The 20,764-nt window shown below is 47.4% G+C and overlaps 1 protein-coding gene across 3 annotated transcripts in view; it reads left to right on the top strand.

Moving 5' to 3' along the window:
* The window catches only part of cntnap1 (contactin associated protein 1), a 98,364-nt gene that overhangs the window by 65,588 nt on the left and 12,012 nt on the right, over positions 1 to 20,764 (top strand). For all 3 annotated transcript variants that reach the window (XM_069907220.1, XM_069907221.1, XM_069907222.1), the window contains 14 exons: positions 373 to 576; positions 774 to 958; positions 2,059 to 2,202; positions 3,546 to 3,822; positions 4,231 to 4,380; positions 6,726 to 6,897; positions 8,032 to 8,138; positions 10,237 to 10,359; positions 11,027 to 11,230; positions 15,250 to 15,406; positions 16,871 to 16,998; positions 18,595 to 18,762; positions 19,038 to 19,256; positions 20,170 to 20,409. In XM_069907220.1, coding sequence (XP_069763321.1) covers positions 373 to 576; positions 774 to 958; positions 2,059 to 2,202; positions 3,546 to 3,822; positions 4,231 to 4,380; positions 6,726 to 6,897; positions 8,032 to 8,138; positions 10,237 to 10,359; positions 11,027 to 11,230; positions 15,250 to 15,406; positions 16,871 to 16,998; positions 18,595 to 18,762; positions 19,038 to 19,256; positions 20,170 to 20,409 — 2,478 coding nt within the window. The remainder of the gene's footprint in view (positions 1 to 372; positions 577 to 773; positions 959 to 2,058; positions 2,203 to 3,545; positions 3,823 to 4,230; positions 4,381 to 6,725; positions 6,898 to 8,031; positions 8,139 to 10,236; positions 10,360 to 11,026; positions 11,231 to 15,249; positions 15,407 to 16,870; positions 16,999 to 18,594; positions 18,763 to 19,037; positions 19,257 to 20,169; positions 20,410 to 20,764) is intronic.

Raw genomic sequence — 20,764 nt, 5'->3', positions numbered from 1 at the left:
TTTGATTTTTCACCACGTTTTACTTTTTCGCCGAGTTGCTTTCCTTTGCTCTTGTGTCTTTCCCTCCTTCCACTTGTCGTTCATTCCTTTCTCCGCTACATTCCATTTCTCATGAAGCTTTCTATCTACTACTTCTTTCCCACAGATCAGTTTCTTTCATGACATGGCCCCACTCCTTTTGTTAACTCATTTTCATCTGCTATTGTCTTTCTTTTCCCCAGGTGCTCATTTTTGTCTTTATTCCAACCCTATTCTTTTCCAACAGATGCTGGTTTTCTTTTGCCCAATGTAATGCTGTTCCTGTGCCCCTGTGGTTGATGGTTTGTTCTTTTTGCGAGCATTAACATTGAAAATTTGTGTACATTGTTTTAGCTTCTGTCATGGCTTCATTTGATGGGAACAGTTCTCTGAGCTACCGGTTTGAGGAGAGGAACATGCGAACGCTCTTCGACTCCATCTCATTCAACTTTAAGACCTGGGTAAAGGACGGCCTTCTCCTACACAGTGAGGGCGAGCAGGGAGATTACATCTCCATGGAGCTGCAGCAGGCAAAGCTACTGTTTCACATTAATTTAGGTATTTACTCAGTATAACTGCACCACTTGATAAATCTTCATTGATGGGTGTGTATCTATTGCAGCCACAACTCTGTCCTTTAAAAACGTAAAAACCCTATTACTGGATATTATTACACACCTCCGGTTTCACTCTGTGGTCTGAATGATGCAGGGTCGTATTTAATGTCTTTGGGGTAATGCTGGTTCTCTGTTCAGGCAGTAGCAGTGTCCACCCTGTGAAGGGAGAGACCTCCATCACCCTGGGAAGCTTGTTGGATGACCAGCACTGGCACATGGTTCAAATCGAGCGTTATGGGCAGGAAGTTAACCTCACTCTGGATGGCAACGTTGAACGTTTCCACACCAATGGGGATTTTGATTACCTGGACCTTGATTCAGCGGTGAGTCACAGCACAGGCTGGTCATATCTGGGTGATGTCTTGTTGAACTAAGATTCAACTTGGTTAAAAACTGAAATTTTACCAGGCAAGGTTAGCAGAGCTGGGACTTTTGTCTTTGGAGCGAAGAAGATGAGAGGTGACTTAATAGAAGTCTACAAGATTTTGAAAGGCGTAGCCAGTGGGCAGAGGGCAGTGGGAACATTGGACAGCCAGTGCCTTTTACCCAAGGCAGGAACAACAAACACCAGAGAACATCTGTACCAAGTGGAGGGGGGAAGGTTTAGGGGAGATACCAAGGGAATATTCCTTCTAATTTTTAGTAGTCAGTGTGTGCAAAAATCTTATATTGTGCAATTTTTTTTTCCTGTGACAAAAGTATGTGCTCACTGAATGCTTGTGCAAATGTAAACTTGAAATTGTTTTGGCTTGTCTTAATATAATACACGTATGATTAACTACTTGTTTAACTGACTAACTAGTTAACAGAAATAGCTAAGAGATTATTTTCAATAAGTATAATTATTAATTACTCCATTATTTTAGATAACTAACCTTTTGTGTGCACATTCATTTCCTTTGTGCACTAGTTGTAAAACATGTGTGCATGTGCACAGCGTAGAGGGAACAGTGTGTCAGGGGTAAGTTTTTTTTCTACACAGAAAGTTGTGGGAGTCTGGAATGCATTGCCAGGAGTGGTGGTGGAGGCTGGAACATTAGGAGCATTTAAGAGACTCTTAGATAGGCACATGGATGAAAGAAAAATAGAGAGTTATGGGGTAGGAAGGGTTTTGTTCTTTTTGCTAGAATATATAGGTTGGAACAACATTGGGGGCCGAAGGGCCTGCACTGTGCTGTAGTGTTCTATGTTCTAAATTATTTCAACTGTTTCCTGATATACTCCTGGCCTGTTTGGGTATCAATGACTAGCGACTGTAGTAATCAGAGTCTATGCGCAGATTATTTATTGCTTCCAAATGCAGACTATCCTGCTGCTCAGTTACACCATAACTGGCCATAGGGACATGCCCAGTTTGGCTGCTTCATTCTGGGGCTGCTCATTCACACAGTGATCATTCTCTTCTCTCTGCACTTACTTTCAGATGCATTTTGGTGGGTTGTTAACCCCAGAGAGAATGGGACTGGCTGACAAGCCCAACTTCCAAGGCTGTTTGGAGAACATCTTCTACAATAATGTCAGTGTCATTGACCTGGCCAGAAAAAGATACTGGCGTGCACAGACCTTGGTAAGAAACAGTCACTCAAGGAGTGATCTACTCAAAGGGTTGGGGAATAGTGAATCTTTTGAAATGCATGACCTATTTGTAAAAGTGCTGAATTGATTCTGAATGTCAAATCTTTGTACTAAATGTAAGATTAACAGGTTGATGGGATGTGTGAGAGTAGCTGTGCCAGTGGCTCAAACCCACCCCTCCCATCACCATCCCCTACCCTCACACCGGCCCATCCCCTCTCATTGACCCCTACCCTCACAATGACCCCCCCTTCCCTCACATGACCCTTCCTCCCCGACCACTACCCTCACACCTGTCCCTCCCCTCACACCGACCCCTCCCCTCCCATCATACTGACCTTTTGTATTTATCTCCCCCAATCTAAGTGATAAAAGCCTTCTCGCATCCTTTCTGTCTATGCCTCCCAAAATCTTGTAAAGCTCTATCAAATCTCCCCTCATTCTTCTTCACTCCAAGGAATAAAGTCCTAACCTGACTAATCTTTCCCTGTAACACAACTCCTGAAGACCTGGCAACATCCTAGTAAATCTTCTTTGCACTCTTTCAATCTTATTGGTATCCATAGCGACCAGAACTGCACACAATATTCCAAATTTGGCCTCACCAATGTCTTAAACAATAGCTCCAATAGTTTAGTCAAACCTGATATCCCTTTCACAAAACCTTGTTTACTTGACCTGAATACTTTGATTGTTTTCCCACCCCCTCCCCCCCGAGTACGATGTGATAATATCTTTTGAAATAGCCTCCAAGATTTTCCCATGACAGTTGTTAAATCTCAGTGGCCTTTTACCAAAAGGTCCTTGGATGAAGTCCATCAGGACCTAAGGAATTGTGATCCAACAACTTCAGCAATTTGCTTCCCTGGTGATGGTTCTTCCCTTCCAATTGCTGTTTTACAATCATTCGTTTGCTCTATGAAGACAGATGCAAAATATTATGGAATTATGGCCTTTTCCTCATTTGGCACAATTAGTTTCCCTATGCAGAGCAGACTCGATAGGCCGTTTGGCCTTCTGCTATTTTGTAATCTTGTGAGATTTCACTGCATCGGTTTATTTTTTCATAATATATTTAGATTTCAGAAAGATTACATTAAGTTAGAAAATAGCAATTACAACCCTTTCTTTTGTAAGGGAGGGAGAAGCAGGCTGGAGTTGCAACAAGGAAATTCCTTTCTGGACCAATGGATGGGACAAGTAGTGGGTGATGGGCAGCAGGGGCAGATAGGCTGAGTGGTGGGTAATGATGCACCAGGGGTGGATGGGCCGTGATGGATGATGGCGTGTGGGCCGAGTACAGTCAGGTCACTGATGTGCCTGCTGCCTTCCCAGGGCGAAGTGCGATTCCAGTGCCGCCAGCCTGCGGCCCCTACAACAGCCTCGGAGCCAATCACCTTTGTGTCAGCCGCCAGCTTCCTGCAGCTGCCGGGGCAGCCGCTCCTGCACCAGCTTGCACTCAACTTCACCTTCCGCTCCTTCGACACCAGTGGTCTCCTGCTTTTCACCAACTTCTCCCGGGGCCTGGGCTGGCTGCAGCTGGCACTCAGTGGTGGGCAGATCAACGTCTCCGTGCAGCAAAGCGGCAACCGGCGCCTGGAGTTCTCCGCAGGTACCAGGGCTGAAGGGCAAAGGTTGAGCCATTGGTGTTCTGAGCAGGGCCAGGCAGGCAGAGGTGGGGTCAGGGTGCAGAGGCGGGGCCAGACAGACAAAGGCGGGGCCAATGGTGGGGTTTGTGGGAGGCATGAGGCAAGTGGAGGCAGGGCCAATGGTGTTATGGGTGGGGTCGGGCAAGCCCTGATGGGTCCAGTTGAGTTGTGTATGGGAATGGGGATTATGGGGGAATTGTGGGTGGGGACAGAGGCTATGCGAGAGCTGTGGGTGGGATGGGGATTATGGTGGATTTGTGGGTGGGACTGAGAAGCGCAGAGAATTGTGTGGTCAACCTTCTTTGGGTGGTTTGCAAGAGGTGGCTTTATGCTTGGCTGTGGTCAGTGAGCTTATTTCTCCCTGTCTGCAGGCTACAATCTTACGGATGGACACTGGCACTCAGTGAACCTCCTGGCCCGGATGGATTCTGTGGTCATTGTCATTGACAAGCAGGAGGACTCGCCTGTGCGGGTAAACCATGCACTGAGGGTGGAGACTGGTGACAAATACTACTTTGGAGGTGTGTATCACCCTCATTCCTTCACCCACAACCTTCCCCCATTCCCACTCCCATCCTCTCCATCAATCCCACCCTCAACTTAACCTTTCCCCCATTCTCTCCCTCATCTTCACCCTTACCCCTGCTTGCCCCATCCTCGCCTCTGCCCTAACCTCACCCCTCACCCTCACCTTCAATCTAGCCCCTTCACCCTCACCCCTTCACCCTCAACCTTGCCTTCCCATCCTTATCCTCTCCCACATCTCCCTCAACCTCTCCCCCATGCCCACCCTGATCCTTGCCCCTACCTAACCTTCACTTTCATCTCCTTTCACCCCTTCCTTGTTCTCCTGAACTTGTCTATCCACTTGACTGAAATTTTGACCTAACACGCATACCTAGTTTGTGTGTCCCATATTTTCATCAGTTAGGCTGCATCCCTGAGAATCCTTTACTGTTCTCTACCTGTTGAGCTCCTGAACACCCTATCAATAATGAGTTAGCAAAAGAGAGCATGATTTCAAACATTCCTGGCTGATCGAATCCTTGCCTCGTCTTCAGTTTCATGCTTTTTCCATGGACTCTTCCAAAGACCAGTCTTGAGTATAATCAATGACTGAGTTCACATCATTCTGCAGCAGATCATTTACATCCTACCTGTGCAGCTGATGCTATTCACTCTGCATTCGAGCCCCACATTTCATCTGCCTTCCTAATTATCCCTGTGCATGCTGACTGCCAATCCAAAAATGGCTTGTTCATTCATTTTCTGATCTGTTCCATGCAAGTTGACTATCTATCCAGGCCAATATCACGAGCTTTTATCTTGTACAATATGCCACCTTATCCATTACTCTTTGGAAACCCAGATACCCTGCATCTACTTCTTCCTGTTCACCCACCTTCCTCAGCAAATCCTCAAATAATGAGCAAAACTTTGCCAAGTTTTCATGAACCCCCCCTGACTTGGCCTAAAGGGCAGCACAGTTAACGTAGCAGTTAGCGCAATGTTACTACAGCACCAGTGACTAGGGTTTGAATGTAGCGCTGTCTTTATGGAGTTTGTACGTGGTCCACCTGCCTGCATGGGTTTCCTCCAGGTGCTCCTGTTTTCTCCCACCCTTTAAAAAGAAATGGCAAAGTTGTAGGTCAATTGGGTATAGCTGGGCAGCATGGGCTTGTGGGCTGAAAGGGCCTGTTACCTTGTGTAAAATGTAATTGTATTGTAGTAACGTATGGAAGGCCTCTTGAAACTCCACGTGCATGACATTACCTGTCTGGGTACACTCCCAAAATCTCCTGCAGACTTGTCAAACCTGACTTCCCTTCCATAAATCTATGTTGATGTTTCCCAATTGTATTGTAGAAAAAAACCTAGTTAGTTGTAAATTTTCTACCCACTGCTGCATGTACTGTGTGGAACTCCAGTCAGTAGAATCATCTCCCTATACTGCTGAGTTGAAGTGAATTAATACCACCCTGTGTCATGTTCCCTGGGTCACTTGGTCTCTATTGTCCAATCAGGTTCCTGTTGATCCGAGCTTTTCAAATCCAACTGCCTGAGTCACCTGACTCCATTGCCAGGTGCAGCCTTCAGATAAAATCTCTGTTCAAGTCTGCTACAGTACAATTCTTTTCTGTTGCCTCCCTCTTAGTGGTAGATTCCACAATTGTACTCTCTACGGGCCCTCCACTCAGTCTCAGGGCTTATCCCAGCACCCATTATGCTTCTGAACATTCCAAGCTCAGTATATTGTGGGTTGTCCTCTGCCTCCTCACCCTCTCATCGAAATCAGGAGTGAAAACCTGAGGATCATGAAAATTTAGTTCCCATTTCTTGGAGAGATTATCAAAACCAAGGTTTCTGAAAGTCCTTATAAACCAGAGAAACTCAGCAGGTCAAACAATGTCCTTTATGTAGCAAAGATAAAGCTACATAACCAACATTTCGGGCTTGAGCCCTTCATCAAGGTGTGGAAAATGTGGGCAAACGAGCGAACAGGCCTCTCCCCCCCCCCACTTACCTTTTGGTTCAGACGTCTGCTGACATTTTTCCATACCTTGATGAGGGACTCAAATCCAAAATGTTGGTTTTGTATCTTTACCTTTGCTACATAAAGAATGCTGTTTGGCCTGCTGAGATCCTCCAGCTTTGTGTTTTTATTTCAACAACAGTGTCTACAAACTTTCATGTTTTACTGCTAATCCCTTATAAACCAGCTCAGCTCCTGTATTGATTTAGTCTTCACCTCAAGATGTAATGCTTGGTGATCTGCCCTCCTTCGCACAGCTTCCTGCTCTCCTACTTTTGACACGAGCTGCATATTTGTCGCCCGCCCACACAGTTTGCTCTGAACCTCTCACAGGTTGCCCCACCAGTGTGAAGAACTTGGGCTGCTTTTCTAATGCGAGTGAGTTTCACGGCTGCATGCAGCTCATCCACGTCGACAATTACCTTGTTGATTTGGAGCTGGTAAAACGACGCCAACTCGGGCGATACTCGGAGATGCTGTTCAATACGTGCGGAATAACCGACCGGTAAGTGAAATGTTTACTGAACTACTCTGAAGGAAATAAGCTGTGTGGTGGTGTGGGGCCTCGACGTGGACATACGGCACCTTGGCAGAGATGTTGAGAACTGGTAGCCAAGGGTTCAATAGAAGATTTCAGATTTATCGTCAGAGTACATACATGGCATCACATACAACCCTGAGATTCTTTTTTCCCTGTGGGCCAGGCAGAATTGCCACTAATTGGTAGTGCAAAAAAAAATGTAAACAATCAAGAACAAAAAGTACAGAGTTTGCTGCAAGTGAAAGGGCAGAGTGGGAAGATAGTAAAAATGGTACAGAATTCCAGGACGCCGAATGATTCCTGAGTTGGTAGCACTGATACACAGTAGAGGTCCAAAAATCCGGGATGCCAGAAATTTGGACTTCTCGAAAACTCTCGAACGTTTTGAATTTCTTGGGCTTTTGTGGGCATGTGTTAAGCGCCACAGATGCACAACAGAACTTTTTATTTTTCTTTAAAACTGCTTGTTTTGATAAATGAACCATGCTGCATTTGCTAATGAATAAACTATCAAAATTTATCTGTTCATCTCTTCTTTATTCTTCCATAAATTTGAAGTTTAAAAGTACTGCCAAGAATCCGGAACATCGGGACTGGCCCAATCCCCAAGCAGTCCGGATTTTCAGACTCCTACTATGAGAAGAAAAACAATATAGACTGGAATTATAATCATTTAGAATTTAGAAGATCTCATTGAGCTATACAAAATTCTGACAGAATGAGGCAGGTGAGGTGTTGGGAAGTCTATAACAAGGAGTTATCAAAGAGCTCAGGCCCAAGACGTTTGCTTCCTACAGAGGCTGTGTGACCTGCTGAATTCCTCCAGTACGTTGTGTGTTGTGTTGTGTCCACTTCTTGTGCTGGTCTTTAGGAATGATATGAAAACCTTTAGAGTGGGTGCAAGGAGTCTGAATAAACAAATTCTTGAGACGAGACCATTGTCACAAGATCACCGGATCTAGGAACAGAATTAGGATCAATTGGCCTTTTAAGTCCAAAATACCAGATTTCTGGGCCAAAAATAGGAGGTTGACTTTTATCCGGTGTCGATTATTACGCAGTACTCATTCAGTTTCATTTTTACTTTGTGATTGACAGCTGCACACCAAATCTGTGCGAGCATGGAGGAGTTTGTCATCAAAGTGCTGAGAATTTTGTGTGTGACTGTGAGAGAACTGGATATGAAGGAGTAACCTGTCACAACTGTGAGTGATTCTTCTCCAGCTGCCAATGGGAGGGTGGACTTTAGAGGCCGTCTGTGAACGGAACCATGAGACTAATGTGTGCCATCCCTTCTGTGTGCCTGAGGGATCACCTAGAGCAGGGGTGCCCAAACCTTTTTGGTTATGGGCCACATCCAGAAAAATATAAGGAGTTAACGGGCCAAACAATATTACGCCCGGCAGTTTTCAACCAGTTACACTGCAAGAAAAACAGCGTTTTTGGACCAGAAAACCCCTATACAATCGAAAATTCATTTTCTATCAAAATAACTAGATGACACTACTAAACAGTTTAATGGTTGAAATTACAGTAGTTTATTGATGTGCTCACATATTGCAGCAGGTATTTCTGTACCTGCTACTCTTTAATTTAAATGACATCAATAAAAAGTTGTAAAACTCTCATTCAAAAAGCAGTGCAAAATAAAAAGCTGGGTGCAAAATAAGAACTGGAGAAAAGATCAAGAAAGGGACAAAACCGTCTCCAACATTCCTCCACAATTCTCAGTGAATACAGTTCATGGCCCAAGTGACCCTTAATGATGCAATGGGTAAATCTGTAGCCAGGCTATTAAAGTTTACAGATTCCTTGCAAATCAAGCAAACTTCCCCTTTGACTTCTGTGAAAAAATATTCATTTTCCCGCCACGTCTGAAATTTTTGACACTCCCTTGGTATTTTCTGTCTTTTTGGTTCTGTGACTCTGGAATGATGAATTAACCATCAATTCAAATTCAAATATTGTCTGAAGCCCCTATGACGGTCCCAGGAAGTCACCAGCAACTTAGCAGACCCCACGAGCTCCCTCTCCAGGGACACTGGGCCTGGAAGAATCCTTGGAAAGGACAGGCAGCATTTTGAATGGCCAACCTGACTGCCCATTGCCTGCACCACCTTGAGCAGGCTAGATCCTCCAACTTGAGTGAAACACAGAAGTCTGCAGATGCTGTAATTGCAGTAAAAACAGAGACAACTCTGGAGGAAACAGCTGGTCTTGCAGCATCCATAGGAGGCAAAGATATAGCACTGACGTTTTGGGCCTGAGCCCTTCTTCAAGGAATAAGCAGAAAAGAGGAAGGCATCAGAATAAAGATTGAAGATTGGCCGGAGGAGGAGTCCGGAACAATAAAAGGCATTAATTGGGTGTGATAAGAGGAAAGGCAAGAATTGATTTTGGCTCTGTGAAAGGAGACGGAGGCATTGACATTGGCTTCTCCGCTTTCTGTTAAACCTGCCCACCCTCTTCCCCCCCCACATCGCCTTTCCCCAAGAGCAAGTTCTCTCTCTTTTCTGTCTCCTTTCACAGAGCCAAATCAATGTGCACCTTTCCTCTAATCATATCCCTGACAATCTCTTTATTCTGACGCCTTCTTATTCCTTGCTTATACCTTGAAGAAGTCTCAGGCCCAAAATGTTGGTATATTTTTGCCTCCTGTGAACGCTGCGAAATCAGCTGAGTTCCTCCAGCATTTCTGTGTGTTTTTACTTAGTCCTTCAACTGCTTCACCCCTGCCCTGCACAGATACCCAAAGATCAGGAGTGTGGAGTTGAAATGTAACCAGAGCTTGAGAAGCCATGCCTGGGGTAGGGGTGGGGATCCGCAGCCACCCACACTCCAGATGTACATGGAACACCGAATTCTGAGATTGAGATTGAGATTGGGTCCATGAAGCTACTTAAAATCCTGTTGCATGGGGCTGTTCTGTGCAGCACTCACTACTCTACGTCCCCCCTGTAGAGAGGGTGGGGAAAGACTCCACACAGGAAACATCCCTGCATGATGTGGAATAATACAGTTACAGGTATTCAAGGGAGGCAAAGTTTTGTGGGACCTTCTTCCTTGGAGAGTTTTGGGACCTGGGTCCATGGATCAACGCTGGTTGAGCAGAGATCAGGATCATGGGTGTTGCTCCTGCCCTGGGTCTCTGGGATAGGACATTACAGAGAGAGCTTTGCCCTGCATCTCATCTAATGGAAGATCTGTTTATTCTTGGAAATTGATCGAGATTATTCTCTCTTCCTCCCGCTCCATGCTGCCAACTTCCTGCTCCTTCCAATTGGTTTGTTGAACCGCCACAAGCTCTATATCCAGAATCGTGTGACGGATACTGGAGGCTGGGTATCAGAACATCTGGAAATTACACCATTGACCCCGATGGCAGTGGGCCAGCAAGACCCTTCACTGTGCACTGCAAAATTACAGGTATTCACATCTGGAGATGCATAAACTATGTCCAGCATCACTTGGAAGTCTGGACATTGTGATCCTAACCCATAACCTTAAACCCCGACCCCTAACCTTAACTCCTCAATCTGCCTCCAAACCCATCACCCCATACTAATCCCAGGCCCTAAATCATACCCCTCAAACCCTAATCCTGAACCCATAGCCTAACCCTTAACCTCTTACCCCTTACACAATCCCTAATGTCTAACCTCCAACTCCTAACCCCTAATCCAATTCTCCCCCCCAGTCTTTGGACCTGATATCCCAGCTCCCAGCATAGGAGCTTTAACTTGGCTGATTCAAGGTGGGGGCAATGTCCCAGGAAGGTAGGAAACATTTGGAAGGTGTGCGTGGCAGGGGTATTAGGTGGGTTGGAGTAAGTGAAGGGGTTGGGTGGGGAAGTGTTGTGTTGGAATGGTGCTGGGGTCAGGTTGAGATTGATGTGACGGGGAGGAGGGGGTTTGTGAGCTTATGGGAATTGGGACAATGAGGGTTTCAGGCCTGCTCAGGGGCAGTGGGACTTGGGTAAGTTAGCATAACTTAGGATCATGTCAGGAAGGGAAGGAATCCTTGGGCCACGGGGCTCTAACTGGGGAGGTGGGTTTGTGAAAATGGTCCCTGACTCTCTGACCTGCTTTGACAGATGACAAGGCTTGGACAGTCGTTTACCATTTACAACAGCAGGACACGAAGGTGACAGCATCAACCCTGGAGAGACCATATGTGGGGCACATCCAGTATTACAACAACACTGAGGAAGAGATTTCTGCAATTACTCTGGCTGCAGAGTACTGTGAGCAGAGCATCTCCTTCTCCTGCTACAGATCCCGGCTTCTCAACAGTCCATGTAAGTGCTGAGCTTGAATGAATCAAAGCAGGCAGGCAGCACAGACACTCCCCGTGGGCTGCAAGGGCAGCTGACATGTCCCAGTTTCACATCCCCAAGGAGAAATGGTGTGTTTGGAGAACTCTGACTTCACGAAACAGGATGAATGGACTGTACAGGGAATGTGTGAAAAGTGAGGTGAAGGGGCTCCTCAGTGTGTGCAGCAGAGATGGTTCATATAATTGTGATATCACACGAGTGTTTCATCAATATCTCATAGCATTTTAATTCAAACCCTTAAAACAGAGCTAAATGAATCATTAGGAGTAAAACACAAAAGTCTGTAGACACTGATTGAAGTAAAAACACAAAGCTGGAGAAACTGATGGTCAAACGATGTCCTGTATACAGCAAAGATAAAGATATATAACCAACATTTTGGGCTTGAGCCCTTCATCAAGGAAAATGTTCCTTCATGGGAAAATGTCGGCATGCACCCGGACATTCTGCTCATATCTTGATGAAGGACTCAAGCCTGAAACGTCGGTTATGTATCTTTACCTTTGCTGTATAAAGGACACTGTTTGACTGCCTGAGTTCCTCCAGCATCGTGTTTTTACTTCAATCACGGTGTCTGCAGACTTTTGTGTTTTACTTCTTTGTGTTTTGAGACAGTTTTCCTGCGGAGAAATCTGTGTGCCCCTGCTCATTCCAGGTCCTGTCACTCTGTTCTTGACTTGTGCAGCTGTTTTATGAAGATGGTTACACTAGGCCAATTATTGAGGAAGGGAACATTCTTAGAGAGGGCATTTTCTTTCATTTAGAAAAGCGTGACTTGTGAGGGAAAGGCAGCATGGTTTGAAGTTGATGTTAAGAGGAGGAGGTTTCTTGGGCAGAGGAGGAAGTCTGGAATCATGGATGAAGCACAAGGAAAGGGATTTTCAGAGAGTTGGGATGGATTCATCAACTGAGTATTTATCGTCCAATGTCAGATCCTTTGAATTATTCTACCTCCCTGAGGTAGGAGCATCTGCCCGCTTTCCGATTCCATGCCAGAGTTGGGATTCTGGAATAAGAAGATATCATCTGTTAGAGGATATTGAGAGAGCTTGGCCAATAATCACTGGAGTTTGGAAGAATACAAGACGATGCAAGATTCTGAGAGAGTTAGAGAAGGTAGATGATGAGGGACTGATCCCTTTGGAGTTCACTTAACCGAGTGACCTGTAGTGGACACGCAACATCTCCTCACTTGTCAGGAAAGCGTAACAGCGACTGCACTTCCTGAGAAGACTAAAGCGGGCAAGGCTACCAGCCATCATTATGTCAGCCTTCTGTAGGAGTTCTATCAAGAGCGACCTGGCGGCTGCATCACAGTGTGGCATGATTGCTGCAGAAAAATGGATCAGAGGTCAATCCACAGGTCCATAAGAGTGGCAGAGAGGATCACTGGAGTCCCCCCCTCCCCCAGCCATTGACATGATCCACTATCTACTAGGATAGGAAGGGGGGGGAGCAAAATCATTGAGGACCTCTTCCACCCTGCGCACAACATCTTTCAGCTGCTTCTGTTGGGGAAGAGATACAGGAGGATCAGAGCCAGCACCACCTCCAGGCTGAGGAACCGGTTCTTCCCACAGGCAGAATGCAGAATGCTGAACGATCAAAGGAACTGCTCACACTGACCATTCGAGATTCTCATATTCTTTGAAAAAAAAATTTATTTACATAGACGAATACTTGTCTTGCATAGGTATTGTTTGTATGTGTGTTAATGTCTGGTTGTGTGTCCACGCGTTTTGTACTGAGGACTGGAGAAAGTTGCTTCGTCGGGTTGTACTTGTGCAATCAGATGACAATAAACTTCACTTGACTTGATCACACGTATAGCAGTAAGAGGAGGAGGAGGGTGTGATCCTTTGTGGACATTGTGAAATTTCAGAATGTCTTCCCCAGGAATAAGCACTCAATCACAGAACACGAGATCACTGGTGCTTTGGATAAGAAGGCTGTTGAGAGTTCTGAGGTCAGCAGGATAATGATGGGAAACTGCAGATGATGGAATCTGGTCAAAGCATAATCTGCTGGAGGAACTCAGTGGGTCGTGCAGCATCGGTCGGAAAAATTGTTGAGGTTTCAGACCAGGAACCTTCGGAGACTGAGAGTGAGGAGGCAGATGGAGTGGGAAGGGGTAAACTTGAGCCAAGAGAGTTGCCCTTATTGAATGCAGAACAGAGTCAAAGGCTGAATAGCCTCATCTTACTCATTCCACTTTCTCCAAATCAAAGGGGTAGCCATAGGTACTTGCATGGGCCCAGCTGTGCTTGCCTTTTTATTGGCTACAGGAAGCAGTCCATGCTACAAGACTACATAGTCAAGTCTCTCAACTTTTCCTCCGCTACATCGACGACTACTTTGGTGCTGCCTCAGGTACTCTATCCACTTTGTTACTAACTTCCACCCTGACCTCAAATTTACAGTCCATCTCAAGCAATCCTCTCCCTTTCTGTCTCCATTTCAGGAGACATTCTTTGGACGGACAATTTCTACAAACCCACCAACTCACACAGCTACCTCGACTACACCTCTTCACAGCCTGTCCCTGTAAGGATTCCACTCCTTCCTCTCAATTCTGCTCCCAGGGTGAGGTCTTCCATGCTAGATTTTCAGAGATATCTTCTTTCTTCAAACCACATGGTTTTCCCTCTACCGCCATCATCTCGGCCCTCACCCACATATCCCTTTTACCCACACATCTGCCCTGGCCCCCTATGCCCCCACGTGCAACAAGGACAGGATTCCCCAGGACCTACCACCCCACCAGCCTCTGCATCCAACACAACCTCCTCCACCCTTTCCACCACCTACTACATGATCCCACCACTAGGCACACATTCCCCTCTTCTGCAGGGACCCCTCTCTCCATGACTCCATTGCCCACTCCTCCCTTCTCACCAATCATCCCCTTGACAGCTACCCCTGTGATGGCTGGAGATGCTTCACCTGCGCCCACACCTCCTCCCTCACCATCATTTAGGGCCCCAAAAAGTCCTTTCAAATGAAGCAACACTTCACTTGTGAATCTGCAGGGGTTGTCTACTGCATCCGCCGCTCCCATTTGCTCTCCCCTACTTCAGAGAGACTGGGCAAAGAGCGGGAGATCACTTCATTGAACACCTCATTGCTCTGTTCGCCGTAATAGTGTGGATCTCTCAGTGGCCACCTATTTCAATTCCTCATCCTATTCCCTTGCTAACATGTCTGTCTATGGTCTCATGCAGCACTGCCAGACTGAGACCATCCACAAATTGGAGCAACAACACCTCATCTTCGTCTGGGCACCCTCCAACCAGATGGCATTAATAGTGACTTTTCAGGTTTCTGTTAAACCACCACCCCCACCACCATCATTGTTCCCCTGTCTCCTTTCCTCTAGTTCCCGTTTCACTTTGTCTCCTGGAGCCAAAATCAATTCTCACCTTTCCTTTTACCATATCCAATTATCACCTTTTGTTTGTTGGTCTGGACTCCTCCTCCCCCACACCCCCCCCCCCCCCCCATTCTTCCCCCTTTCTCTCCCCGTCTTCAATCAGATGCCTGCCTTTTTTGCTTGAAGAAGAGCTCAGGCCTGTAACGGTGGTAATATATCTTTACCTCCTATGGGTGCTGCAAGACGGCTGAGTTTCTCCAGCATTGTGTGTTTTGATGCACCGTCAATATCTTCAAAGACGAGAAGCCGATAGGCTTTTATTCACAACAGAATGGATGCCCATCCATGCTGGTCGACTGTCCTGGACTGTGGGGGGGATTGTGGCACAGTCGCCTTTATTCCGGGGTCAGTGAGAGGAGCCTCAGGCACAGACCGTGTCGTAGAACATCCAAACATATATACTGCACACCCATACATATATACAGTGGTTTACCACATGTTTTTAGCCTCATCCTGCTGTTGTATCTCATGTAAACAATGAATAACCAGCCGTGATTAGCCATTTCTTCATTCTCCTAAGATGTTTGTCATTGATTTTGCTGCCCTGCAGCTGGACTTCCCTTTACCTGGTGGTTGGGACGTGGGTCTGAGAAACACTTCTACTGGGGAGATGCAAGACCAGGGACGCAGAGATGTTCCTGCGGGATGAACAGAGTCTGCACTGACCCAAAGTATTACTGCAACTGTGATGCAGATTATCGGCAGTGGTGAGTACAGTCACCTGCCTCCCTATGGGTGGCACGGCGCTCCCTGTGTCTGCATGGGTTTCCCGGGAGATGCGGTTTCCTCCCATCCTGCAAAGCGCTAAGTTCATTTGGGTGTAATTGGACAGCACAGGTTTAAATGGCAGCAATTGGTTTCTACCATGTTGTAAATAAAATTTTAAAATGCAAAAGCATCTGTCGGAAATCTGATTGCACGCTGCTGGTTTCAGTGTAACAGGCTGAGAGTTAACCCAGTCTGGTGTGAGGTCTTCCCAGGTCACTGCAGGAATTTCCTTGACACTAGTGATCCCCTCCAATGATGCGGACAGAACACTGCCACATGTTATACAGAGAGTGATTGCAGCCAGCCTATTGATGCACAATCAATTACACAAAGACTGAAGTTGCTGAGACTGGGGGCTTTTATTCACAAGAGATGGGCAGCCTCCCTATGTTGGTCGCTCACGGTGACCCAGACTCGAACTGGGGGCTCGACAGCCTTTATGGGGAAGAAAGGGGAAGGATCACAAGCCGGCCAGTGAGAGGAGGCTGAAGCAGGAAAGGTCATGATATTTACATATGGCATGCAAATGTATACAATAGTGGTTTCACCACACCTATCCTGAGGCAGCTGAGGTCTGAGTCCTACCCCAGAGGCCAAGCCCACCTATCATTCCTGCCCGCCACCAGCTCCTCTGAACGCCGAGTCTGAGACCTAGCCTTTGGACGTTGGGAATCCCAAGAACCCGAGTTCGGTGGGTTCCTGTGTGTGTTAAAGCACTGACTGTTCAGACAGGAAAACAATCCCAAACTTGCTGCTGGTCCCACCATAATTGCAGCTTTATTGCCCACAACTTGGCCATCTCCTTAGGATAGTTCCAACAGCCTGGACCTCGGTGGGAGCAACAAGCTTTGATGAGGACCTGTGCCTGAAGCATAGGGCAGTCTCTGGGCAAAGCCAAATGTCAAATTTCAGAGATGATCTTTATTCAAGGGTTTCTGATATGTCTCTGCTCATCACTTTGGCAATCACATCCCACCCCCCCCACCACTGCCACTTAATGTGTCTGTCGCTCTCTCTCTGTCTCTGCATGTACTGTATCCCTCTCTCTTGGTTTTTCTCTACACTTCATTTATTTATTTCTATTTCTCTCTCTTTAACCTGGCTCTTCTCTCTCCATTCTCTCCACCCTTCTTGCACACCTTTCCTCCCTACCCCCTCTCATTCCCTCCCCTCTCTCATCTCCTCCCCATCTCACCTCCTCCCTCCTCTCACCCTCCCCTCTTCCTCTCTCCCTCCCCACTTCCCCCTCCCCATCTTCCCATTCCTCCCCTTTCCCCTCCTCCCTCCCTCCCCCTCCCACCCTCTCCTCTCTTCCCCTTCCCCTTCTCCCCTCTTTCCCCCCGCTTTCTCCTCCTTCTCCTCTCCTCTATCTCCTCTCCCCTCCCCCACTCTCCCTGTAACAGGAAGTATGATCGAGGTATGCTTAGATTTAAGGAAGACTTGCCAGTTACCAAAGTTATCGTTGGCGACACAAATCGATCAAGTTCTGAGGCCAGATTTAATGTGGGTCCTTTGCATTGTTATGGGGATGGTAAGTATAGTGGTCTGCTGAGCATGTCTGAATAGTGCGTGCAGTGTGGCTCACAGATTATGGTCAAAAAATGTCCAAGTATCAAGCAAGCATTTTATGACTATCTGTCAGTAAAATATGTTGGTGAGACCAAGGGAAACAAGATCATGGACAGTTAGAAGTAAAACATGAAAGTCTGCAGACACAGTGGTTGAAATAAAAATGCCATGCTGGTGAAACTCCGTGTCCTTTATGTAGCAAAGATAAAAATACATAACCAACATATCGGGCTTGATCCCTTCATCAGGGTTTGAGCAAAATGTAGACAGGTGCCTGAATAAAATGGCAGGGGGAGGAGCACAGTCCCACAGGCAGGGGTTAATGTAGATAAGGGAGGGGGGAACATCAGCAAGCAAGAAGAGGGGGAATGGCTCTGTGAATGGACAGGAAAGGGGGTGGAGAGCTGCAGGAAAGAAGACAGAGGGATGGGGAAGAGAGGTAGAATGGGGAGTGGGCTAACAGAAACCGGAGAAGTCGATGTTAATGCCATCCGGTTGGAGAATGCCCAGATGGAAAATTAGGTGTTGCTTCTCCAATTTACGGGTGGGTCTTGGTTTGACAGTACATGAAGGAATGGACAGACATGTCAGTATGGGCGTAGAATTGAAATGGTTGCCTGCTTGGAGATCACTGTCATTGATGCGGACAGAAGGAAGATCCTCAGCTAAGCGATCTCCCAGTCAGCGTCCAGTCTCTGATGTGGAGAAGGCCACAACAGGAACACTGGATGCAGTAGATGACTCCTGCAGATTCACTAGTGAAGCATTGCTTCACTTGGAAGCACTGTTTGTGGCCCTGAATGGTGGTGAGGGAGGAGGTGTGGGCTCAAAGTGGGCACTTCCTGTGGCCACAGGGGAAGGTGCCAAGGGGGCATTTGGTGGGAAAGGATGTGTGGGCGGTCCCTACAGAAGGTGGAGAGGGGACGATGTGGCTGCTGGTGGGATCATGCTGTGGGTGATAGTTAACTGGGTTCAAGGATCCAACACAATCCATGGAGCCAAGGGAGCAGGGTCACTGGATCCTGACCAATTCTACTGGGGTTTGGTGGAAGGATAGAAGTTTGCAGGAATTTTCAAGAGGATTTTTGAAAGTCAGAAAAGGAAAAAAAGAAAAGGTGAGAGGAGGTGGGGCAGGGTAAATGTATCAAGATTGTCTGGACTGTGTGTTGGAAAGGCAGGTGGCAGTAGGAGGTGAGATGCCAGCTCTGGTGTCACAACGGTTTGTGGTCATCTTGCTGTGGCAGTTATTGGGCTGGATAGTCACTGGGTCCTCAGATTTTCAAGGAGAAGCTCTGCCGGTGACGACAGAAAATCCAGAAACTTGGAGAGTGTCTCTGGGTAACATGATGGAACGTTTCTCAATACCTTGGGGGCATTTGGAAAGTTTCTCAATACCTCGGGGGCATTTGGAATGTTTCTCAATACCTCGAGCATTGGGATATGCTGCGCGACACTGAATCTCGGAGGGAAAGCCACTGTTCCTCAGTGTGAGATGACAGGGTCCCTGGGAGCCTGACCAACTGGATTTGTTCTACTTACTCTGCACCTTCCCTTGCAGGAGGATCTTGGAATGGGGCTACATTTATTCAGGGAAATTACATGGTGTTCCCACCCTTCAAATCAGGCCCCAGTGCAGACATTTCCCTCTACTTTAAAACCACTTCTTCCTATGGTGTTTTCCTGGAGAATTCTGGAAACCGGGATTTCATCCGGCTGGAACTAAAATGTGAGTTTTTTTGCGAGAATGAGGGTTGTGTGTGGGGCAGGGTGGGAGACAGATAGTGAAATGAGGTGGGTGAGCAAGTGGGGGGAGGGAAGGGTGGAGAGTGGTCTGCGCAAGGAGAATCCCTGAGAGGTGGGCTGAAGGATAGAGAATGGTTGGGATGGGGAAAGGGGTTTGGGAGGGTGGGTGGTGGGAAGGCCTGGGAAGGCAATGGGGTATAGGGGAGGTCCCCAATAACACCAAACCCCCCCCCCCCCCATGGCTCTGGTGTTTTACAGCAGAGAAGGTGGTTGCCTTCTCCTTTAACGTAGGAGATGGGCCTCAGGAGCTGCAGGTCGAGGCCATGGTCCCACTCAACAACGACACCTGGCACTTCCTGGAAGTGGAGATCAATGTGAAGTTTGCTCGCCTGCGCCTGGACCACTTGCTGTGGCGAGTGCTGGAGGCGCCACCTCAGTCCTATGTGTCCCTGGAGCTGGATCGGCCACTTTATGTGGGTACGTCTCACCTCTGAGCCAGTTAAATGGGAGGTTCCTGCAGTGTGGGGTGGGGGGGAGATCACCATGGAGGGGGAGGAGAGAGATTCCTGCATGGTTGGATGGGTGGGAGATTCCTGCAGTGGAGGGGGAGAATCCCACAGTGGTGGGGGGAGGTGAGATTCCCCTGGTGGGGGGGTAGATTCCCACACTTACAAGGTTGGGGGAGGGGGGGAAGAAGATTTACTAGGATATTGCCTGGGCTTCAGGAACTGAGTAACAGGGAAAGGTTAAATAGATTAGGACTTTATTCCCTGAAGCGTAGAAGAATGAGGGGAAATTTAATAGAGGTATTTTAAATTATGAGGGGGATAGACAGTAAATGTAGATAAGCTATTTCCACTATGAGTAGGTGCAATACAAACCAGATGAGATAGGTTAAGGATAAAAGGGGAAAAGTTCAGGGGGAACATGAGGGGGATCTTCTTCACACAGAGAGTGGTGGGAGTATGGAACAAGCTGTCAGCTGAGGTGATGAATGTGGGCACAATTTTAATATTTAGGAAGAATTTGGACAGGTACATAGATGGGAGCGGTCTGGAGGGCTCTGGGCTGGGTACAGGTCAGTGGGACTAGCCAGAAAAGTGGTTCAGCACTGATTAGAGGGCCTGTTTCTGTGCTGTAATTGATCTATGGTTCTAACCCGGCTGGGGAAGTCATGTGATGAGTGCTTGGTCAATCCCTGTGGTTTGTAATATCTGTCAGATAACTCATCAGCCCCGTGTCCCGGCACATGGATAATCTAGTGACATTGCACACCCCCTCTCACTGTCCGTCACTGACTAGTCTGTGGGTTGTCTTTACTATAACTGCTTGCCCCCTCTCCCCCACTGATGTGGTGAGTGGGCTGAAGGTGTTCTTGTTCCGTGTCCAGGGGCTGCTGAGTACCGTCGGAATGCATTTTTTGGTTGTCTCCGGGGGCTACGGATGAACGGAGTAATCCTGGACCTGGAGGCGAAAGCCCATTACACAGAAGGAGCCAACCCAGGCTGTGTGGGCCGGTGCAGTGATCCTGGAGTGCTGTGTCAGAACGGAGGCCGGTGTGTCGAGAGGTACAGCACCTACACATGTGACTGCAATATCAGTGCCTTCGACGGGCCCTTCTGTGATAAAGGTACCAACTTCTGAACACATGGACTAGTGGGGGCATGTCCATGAATGGAGGGGAGGTGTATCTGGGGGTATAGTAGGAAGGGCCTAGGACTGGATGGGGAGGGGGTGTGGGAATGGTAAACTAGATGGAGGTGTGTCCAGGACCGCCTCACAGAGATCCAATTTAGAGGTCCAGGTAAGACGGTGTCCCCAGTGGATGGCAGGGCTCCCACAGTGCTGCTGTGGAAGGAGATGATCAACTGGCGATATCTTCCAGGTCAGGGGGATGTGTGACCTTGAAGAGAATCTGCAGGTGGCTGTGCTATGTGGTGGTCACTTTTACCGATGCTAATGTGCCCCTGTACAGGTGAGTTGGT

The sequence above is a fragment of the Narcine bancroftii genome, chromosome 12, assembly GCF_036971445.1.
Source record: "Narcine bancroftii isolate sNarBan1 chromosome 12, sNarBan1.hap1, whole genome shotgun sequence".
NCBI lineage: Eukaryota > Metazoa > Chordata > Chondrichthyes > Torpediniformes > Narcinidae > Narcine > Narcine bancroftii.
The sequence above is the reverse complement of the archived record's forward strand: the minus strand, read 5'-3'. Positions and strand labels throughout refer to the sequence as shown.